This window comes from Protobothrops mucrosquamatus, unplaced genomic scaffold (assembly GCF_001527695.2).
Source record: "Protobothrops mucrosquamatus isolate PMUCROS unplaced genomic scaffold, P.Mucros_1.0 scaffold28, whole genome shotgun sequence".
Classification (NCBI taxonomy): domain Eukaryota; kingdom Metazoa; phylum Chordata; class Lepidosauria; order Squamata; family Viperidae; genus Protobothrops; species Protobothrops mucrosquamatus.
Genome location: NW_015386413.1, coordinates 1,925,633 through 1,933,940, shown reverse-complemented (window position 1 = coordinate 1,933,940; position 8,308 = coordinate 1,925,633). Strand labels below are relative to the sequence as shown.

Genomic DNA, 8,308 nt, shown 5'->3' with positions numbered 1-8,308 from the left:
AGCCATTTGTCCGAAATGGTATAGGGTTTCCTGCCTGAGCAGGGGGTTGGACTAGATGACCTTCAAGGTCCCTTCCAACTTTACTACTACTACTACTACTACTACTACTACTACTACTACTATTATTATTATTATTATTATTATTATTATTATTATTATTATTATTATTATTATTATTATTATTATTATTATTATTATTTTCATATATCCCAGAACAACCAGCCTGACTAAAATCTATGGGAGATAAAAAAAAATCCCTCAAATATTTCGTGAAATATGAATATAAACCCTAATTCCTGTGCAAATGGATTTATTTCTATCAAACTATCAGGATCTCTCTAGAGCAGGGATAGACAACCTTGGCTCTTTTATGACTGGTGGACTTCAACTCCCAGAATTTCTGAGCCAGCATGGCTCAGCTTGGAAACCTCTCCCTTTCCCCTCAGCGTGGCTGGCTCAGGAATTATGGGAGTTGAAGTCCACCAGTCATGAAGGGGCCAAGGTTGCCTACCCCTGGCCTAGAGCATAAGACATAAAGATAATTTCACATTTAGAGGATTAGAAACGGTTCCTTGCTTCTTTTTCTTACATTCCTTTCTAGCAGGAACCGGGAAGAACGAGTTTAAGAGGACGACCATCCAGATCCTACATTCTGCTAGTCCTCTACTTACTTGAATTCATTTAGTGACCGTTCAAAGTTACAACGGCAGTGGGGGGAAAATGGCCTTATCACCATTATTCACACTTTCGGCCGTTCTAGCATCCCCACGGTCACGTAATCAAAATTCAGATGTCCGGCGACTGACTCATATTTATGACGGTCGCAGTGTCCTGGGGAGGGGGTCATGTGATCCCCTTTTGCGACCTTCTGACAAGCAAAGTCAACAGGGAAGCCGGATTCACTTAACAACAGTGTTCCTAACTTAACGGCTGAAGCAGGGGTCTTCAAACTTGCCCTTTTTATGACTTGTGGACTTCAACTCCCAGAATCCCTCAGCCAGCGTGAGGGAACTATGACCCTTTTATGACTTGCGGACTTCAACTCCCAGAATCCCTCTGCCAGCGTGAAGGAACTATGACCCTTTTATGACTTGCGGACTTCAACTCCCAGAATTCCTCAGTCAGCGTGCCTGGTTGAGGAATTCTGGGAGTTGAAGTCCACAAGCAAGAGTCTTCAAACTTGGCCCTTTTATGACTTGTGGAAGTTGAAGTCCACAAGTCATAAACGGCCAAGTTTGAAGACCTCTTGTGCTAAAGGGATTCCCTTCACAACGGTGGCTAGAAAGATCGTAAAATGGGTCAAAATTCACCTCACAACTGTCTTTCTTAGCAACATAAATTTTGGGCTCCATTGTGGTCATGAGGCGAGAACTACCTGGGTTAAGGTCTGATCGCCAAATCACGCAAAAGCCAATGATCTTATCTTAAAAGTGGACTTGGTTAAAGTCTATAGTGGCCATTCAGAGGACCATTGTTATCCCATGGTGTTTCGTGAGGTATTTTGATTTCTCCTTCATATGAAAGAAAGCCTAGAAGTTTAGAGCTCATTCTCAAACAAGCATGGCTTGTTTTTAAAACCCAAATCAAGGAGAAGATGAGGGACTTTCACCGAGTTTCAAAGCTCTTCTTGCTGTGAAAGTCTCAGACTTGGGATCTCCATGCTGGAGTCCGCTGCCACCTAGACAAGGTGACGCCTTCAATGTCTCTGGAGACTCTCAGCCGATCCAGGTCACGGTGGTCCCAAAGGTGCTTTTTCAAAAGTCAGCTGGACCTTCTTGGTTCCTCCTTGGAGACGTTTCGCTTCCCATCCAAGAAGCTTCTTCAGTTCTGACTGAAGGGTGGAAGACGGAAAGATTTATATTCCTTGCAAGTCCTCTGGTCATTAGTACTCTTCCTGAGAGTCGTTGAGGCTATTTGGAGGTTTATCTGCACCCTCAGGGACACCTGAGTGGTGCAAATGGGTGTGGAGCCTTCTTGGATCTGCTGAAAGGACTAGTCCAGGGGTAGGCCACCTTGGCTCTTTTATGACTTGTGGACTTCAACTCCCAGAATTCCTCAGCCAGCGTACCTGGCTGAGGAATTCTGGGAGTTGAAGTCCACAACTCATAAAAGAGCCAAGGTTGCCTACCCCTGCACTAGGTTGTAGACAGGAGATGGGTGGTGTCGTATCCCAAACCCCCTCCGTTGAAAGAGGGCTGTTCAGTTTTAATATAATGGCCTCTTTGACCCTTCTTTCAACACAGAAGTCCTCTCTGTCCAGAACGTGGACTTTGCTTCTTTTAGTTGTTGGATGTTCATGTTTGTATCAGTTTTGGTGTTATCAAGCCAGCCTGTTCTTGGCTTGTCCCTTCTTCTTGTTCCACTAACCATTCCTAGCCCCATTGTCTTCTCCAATGAATTTGCATGCACAACACGGCCCAAGTAAATCAGACGTAGTCTTGTGATTTGGGTTTCCAGGGATGTGTCTGGTTTCACACAATTCAGCACCCCTGTTGCTTTGCTCTGGGCGCCCATGGGAGACACAATAATTTACGCCAGCACCACCGTTCAATTCTTCTTCGATCAGCTATTCTTAGCGTCCAGTTCTCACACCCAGACATCATTATAGGGAAGACCATTGCTCTAACTAGCCTGCTTTTTTTTAATTTAAATCAATATCTGTGCTTTTCCAAATCTTATTCAGGTTTATGTTTATGTTTATGTTTATTTAGATTTGTATACCGCCCTATCTCCCTTACGGGACTCAGGGCGGTGAACAGGCGATAATAAAAATCACAATAAATATCTATTCTAAAATCAAATTAAATAAATAAAGGCCTGCTCTAAAATACCCCAACTTTGCAGAGCAGCCTAAGATTATCCTGCGTTTGATTTCAGGTGTAGAACGGCTGTCGTGAACAATTTTGGATCCCAGGAAGATAAATTCTCGAACTCATTCCGTTTCCTTCTTGTCGATTTTAAGCATCTCGTGTCCATCTACACCTTGAGCTAATAGCAAAGCTTAAAATCCCTTTATTTAATGCAATGTTCATTGTCTCTGGATCCAGTTGCCTGGGCATCTGAGCGTTGCCCTGATTCTTGGCAAAAAGCAAAATCTTCCTGAAAAAACAGTGATCTTGCCTGCCCCTTTTCTAGATCTCTTTTAGATCATGCCAGTTTTAACCCAAGAGCAGTTTGAAATGAATGCTAACAGTGTAAATCCGATCTGCATTCACTCGCTAGGCTGTCTAATAATTTCTTCGCAAAATCAAAAGCCAAATGCTTTAGAAAGTTGTACTATAAGTAAAAGAAAATGCTTACAAAGGAAAAAAAATACAACAGCAATCATATTTTATCTTATTCCAGTAATATACATATTTTAAACCTCAAAAATACAATTATTACTTCAGGCAAAGCATGTTCTTTAATAACTCAGTAATAGATTTTTACCTTGGAATTCTTGGCATAATAAAGGGTTCGGCCCCGGAGTTTGAAGTAGCGTCTTTTCCATCTCTGAAAAGAGCTGGTTTGTTTCAACAGCAGACCTTCTCTTATACTGGTCTTAAAAAAGAAAGGAAAAGAATATATTAAAATTCTACCCATGACAAAACGGTTATATATAACGTATAATTATTTTCTGTCTCTTCTGTTCTCGGCAGATAATATTCCGAAGCGATGGCTTAATAGTGCGTTTAATTATAGCTGTTATAGCAATCTAGCAATTTGAACTATTTTTAAATCGGCTTTGATTTTTCTGGCTGTTTATATTAGTTTTAGGTGGGTTTTGGTTTCTGGAATGGGGGGGGCTGCATTTATGTTGTCTATCAAATTCCCAAACGATTTGATGGTTAATTCTTTTTAATAAAAAAAGAATATAAGTTGCGTATCCTGAAAAGATAATTATTTAGTAGTCGTCTTAGTAGAAGTGGGAGGAGGAGGAGGAGGAGGAGGAGGAGAGAAGAAAGTAGAAGAGAGGAGGAGGAGGGAGGGAGAGAGGGAGGAAGGAAGGAAGGAAGGAAGGAAGGAAGGAAGGAAGGAAGGAAGGAGGGAGGGAGGGAGGGAGGGAGGGAGGAGAACAGAAGGAGAAGAAAGGAAGGAGGAAGGAAGGAAGGAAGGAGGAGGAGGAGGAGGAGGAGGAGGAGGAGAATTGCTTTGGTACAAGATGTTGTTTTCCAACACTGAGCATCATCTCTTTGTAAAAGAATAGAAGTGCAGGCAATTCTCACAAGATGGCAGTATTGATTAATGAACAAAGTTGAAGTTACTTACAAGTTACAAGTCACACCCACTTCCCATTTTGGGTTGTTTTGCCCATGTAAACACATGTAACCAAACTCTTAAGTTGCCAACTAAAGAAAATGCAGCATTATGATATTTTCACTGTAGGATTGTGCAACATTATCCCTTTACGGATGCACAAAGTCACAGACTCCGTAAAGCATTGCTACTGTTGTTATTTTGCAAGCAAAAGAATAAGGAAAGAGGAACTGTTTTATCCAACTGTCTTTCTCTGAAAATACATTTACAAATTCCAGGTGAGGACTTTTTAGTAATAAACCACGGAGCTCTTTTTTTCAGACAACCTTAAAACTTGCTCAGAAAGACCAAGTGTCAAATTTTCACTTTCGGCCCTTGCAAAAAAAAAAGGAAAAAAAAAAAGCCAAAGTTCCAGAAAAATATCCAAATATGGATATTTGTAGGAGGGTTTCCTTTCCAGTGATGTAACAAGTACACATCCAGTCTAAACTATTTTTAAAAAAACAAAAAACAAAAAACCCAATCATCCTTTCCCCCAGATTTTAAATTAACCGGTTCAACTTAGTTTAATCCATAAAACAAATCGTCGGATGGCTAGTTCTAAAGAGCGAGGCCGAATCCTAATTAGCAATTGGTTTCCCTTCAGCCTTAGCCCATTCTTGGCACTGTCACAAGAACTCAGAAAATGTTTTGTTTGTTCTAGAGTTTTGGACCGCTGCCTTCTCATTAAGTAATAAATAATCAGCTCTTGAAGCCTTTTCCCTTCTGTGTTTTTCTACATGGGAATCTATCCTGACGCTGTCAAATCATGGATCGCATTGAGAATGACGCCAGGCATGCAAGAGTAAGCTTCAGTGTGATCTTGGGCATCGTATTTCAATCGTCAAGCTTCCTCCTTCCGTTATATATTCAAGATGGACAATATTTAATATTTATTTGCTGCGTATATGTAGGGTTGTGGGTCTATACATATGTTGTACATAGTATGTTTAGGTGTGTGTCATGTATGTGTTTCACTTTGAGAGCGGGCAACTAAATTTTATTTTTGATGGTGTGCCGTTGTGCCCACAGTATAAAAATGACAATAAAGGTTATTTATCTTATCTTATCTTATCTTATCTTATATCTTATCTTATCTTATCTTATCTTATCTTATCTTATCTTATCTTATCTTGTCTACTAGCACCCAACGACTGCATATTATTCAAGGCGAGATGTACCAATAAAGGAGAATATTTGTAGTGCAGGGTTGAAATGAGGGGGGTGTCGCTGAACTGGGTGGTTTTCTTGCAGACGTTGCATCCCCTGACTAGGTAATATCATCAGCATTAGAAGGGAGTGGAGTTTGTGGAATGAAGAGAAGGAGGAGGAGGAGGGGGGGAGGAAAAGGAGAAGAGAAGAAAGTAGAAGAGAGGAGGAGGAGGAGGGAGGGAGGGAGGGAGGAAGGAAGGAGGGAGGGAGGAGAGAGAACAGAAGGAGAAGAAAAGAAAGGAGGAGAAAGAGAAGAAAGGAGGAGGAGAGGAGAAGGAGAAGAAAGGAGGAAGAGGAAGAGAAGAAAGGAGAAGGAGCAAGAGGAGGAGGAGGAAGGAAGGAAGGAAGAACGGAGGGAAGGAAGGAGAAGAAGAGAGGAGAAGAGAAGTAAGGAGGAGGAGAGAAGAAAGGAAAAGAAGAAAGGAGGAGGAGGAAGAGAATAAAGAAGGAGGGAGAGGAGAGGAGGAGGGAAGAGAAAGAGAAAAAGAAGAAAAGAAAAGAGAAGGGAAGAAAGGAAGAGGCAGAGGAGGAGAAAGGGAAGGAGAGGAGAAGGAGGAAGAGGAGAAGGGAGGAGGAGGAAGAGAAGAAAGGAGGAGGAGCAGGAGGAGGAGAAGAAAAAGGAAAACGAGAAGGAGAGAAAAAGGAGAAGGATATGGAGAAGGAGAAGGAGAAAGAGAAGGAGAGAGAGAAGAAGAGGAAGAAGGAGAAGAAGAAGAAAGAGCAGAAGGAGAAGGAGAAAGAGAAGAAGGGGAAGGAGAAAGAGAAGAAGGAGATGGAGAAGGAGAAGAAGGAGAAAGAGAAAGAGAAGGAGAGAGAGAAGAAGAGGAAGAAGGAGAAGAAGAAGAAAGAGCAGAAGGAAAAAGAGAAGAAGGAGAAGGAGAGAGAGAAAAAGTGAGAAGGAGATGGAGAAGGAGAAGAAGGAGAAAGAGAAGGAGATGGAGAAGGAGAAGAAGGAGAAAGAGAAAGAGAAGGAGAGAGAGAAGAGGAAGAAGGAGAAGAAGAAGAAGAAAGAGCAGAAGGAGAAGGAGAGAAAGGAGGAGGAGGAGGCACCACAAAAAGCCAACGAAGGTGCTTCAACAATCCAGATGGCAGCCAATCATGTTCCAATCAAAGCTTTGATTGATCTGCACGGTGAAGGCAACACATTAAACAAGGATAGACAATTGATGTTGAAACAGAATTTACTTTTGTTCTGTGTGTGTGTGTCTCTGTGTGTGTGTGTGTGGACTCTGTATGGATGCTCCCAAGTGAAAGTAAAGAGTGGGGGAGAAAACCCACAACAGAATAGACGAACAGTGCTTTTATCAGATTCCTTAAAAGCCACCCCAAGGATCTCAATTATACTTTATATTCTCTGAAGAACTCATTAGCTTATTAGTCCTCTGGCTTGCACTTCCAGATCAGATGCTTTTTTTTCGTTGCAACATTCAACTGACGAGAGGGTCACGAGCAAAAGAAAGGGAACCGATTATTATTATTATTATTTTAATACGGTAGATCGCTTCAAAAGGTTGCTAGATCTGCAAGACCTCTTTAAGGCCCGGAATAGAAAACAAACTGGTTCTCAAATCGGTTTATTTTAGAACATAACGATGCAAGTTGAAAGAAAAGCAGAATTGCCTCATTTTTTTTCAGACAGGGCCCGATGATCGAATGGGATCGAGTCATTTCATAAAGGGGAGAAGAAGAAAAAAAACAACACCAAAGTCAAGAGTTTTGTTCGGCTCAGTCTTTGTTGCATTTAAAACTCACAATTCTCCAATATATTCTATTTCTCATCCTAATAACTCCTCATATACTAATAACGTGTCTTTCATTATCACAAATCCATTTCCCTATAACCATTAAGGCTATGAATAAAGAAAGAATTTAAATTTTGGAATAATATGTGTATTTTAGTCACGAGAATTAGTATATAATGAAACGAGAGAAACTAAATTTATCCCAAATTATAAATAGCGGTTATAAAAGGCTAAATGGGAATAGGATAACTGGAATTAAATCAAACCTAAAAACAGGACTTGGATATGTATAACTAAAAGGTTACTGATAAATGTAATGGATTGATTGAACTTTAGCTAGAAATGTACTAATATGAATGTGATATAATACCTAAGGGAAATAGAGAGGGAACCTTTATTGATGTAAACTGAGATATCTATGTATCACTCTGTTATTGGATTATTGATTACCCCATCGCCACGCTGCTTCCTAATTACCTGGTTGTTAAAATTTGAAAAATGAATAAAATTTGTTTAAAAAAAACCCCTCACGGTTGTTCTTTTTTTTTTTTTTTTAATTATTTCATGATTGGGCTGAAAATCATTTCATCTGGATCCAATCGGTGATTTCAGTTGCCAAAAGAGATACGTTAAGATTGGGTTCAAGAGAGAAACGGAGATTGCTCACCCGTTTCACCCTGCAATCAACACAGTTAGTAAATTACGAAAGGCGATGTATGCTTTAGTTTACGTCGTAATGAAAGCAACTGGGAGTATTTGCAACACAGATTTTTTTCCACACGACTTGGAGGACAACAGGAGAAGAACGTTTTGCTGCTTAAACTTCGTAACCAAAATCATGCAATGCTTGGCTTCCCTTTCAAAATGGGGCGTTGGAGCGTGCAGAGGCTCAAAAATAACCCCAGAAACACTTTAAAGCAGCTGCTTCTTTTTCCAGGTTAATCTGTGGGGGGGGGGAGGCCCTTGGTACTTTCTGGGCTGGGTGGTTTTCTTGCAGACGTTTCATTACCCAACTAGGGAACATCATCAATGCTAGGAGGAGGAGGAGGAGGAGGAGGAGGAGGAGGAGGAGGAGGAGG

General features: G+C 40.9%; 1 protein-coding gene across 1 annotated transcript in view; it reads right to left on the bottom strand.

Moving 5' to 3' along the window:
• DGKH (diacylglycerol kinase eta) overlaps positions 1-8,308 on the bottom strand; it is a 105,959-nt gene that overhangs the window by 57,446 nt on the left and 40,205 nt on the right. Inside the window, 2 exon segments of the mRNA XM_029283156.1 lie at positions 512-518; positions 3,430-3,540. Of these exon segments, the coding sequence (XP_029138989.1) occupies positions 512-518; positions 3,430-3,540 (118 nt within the window).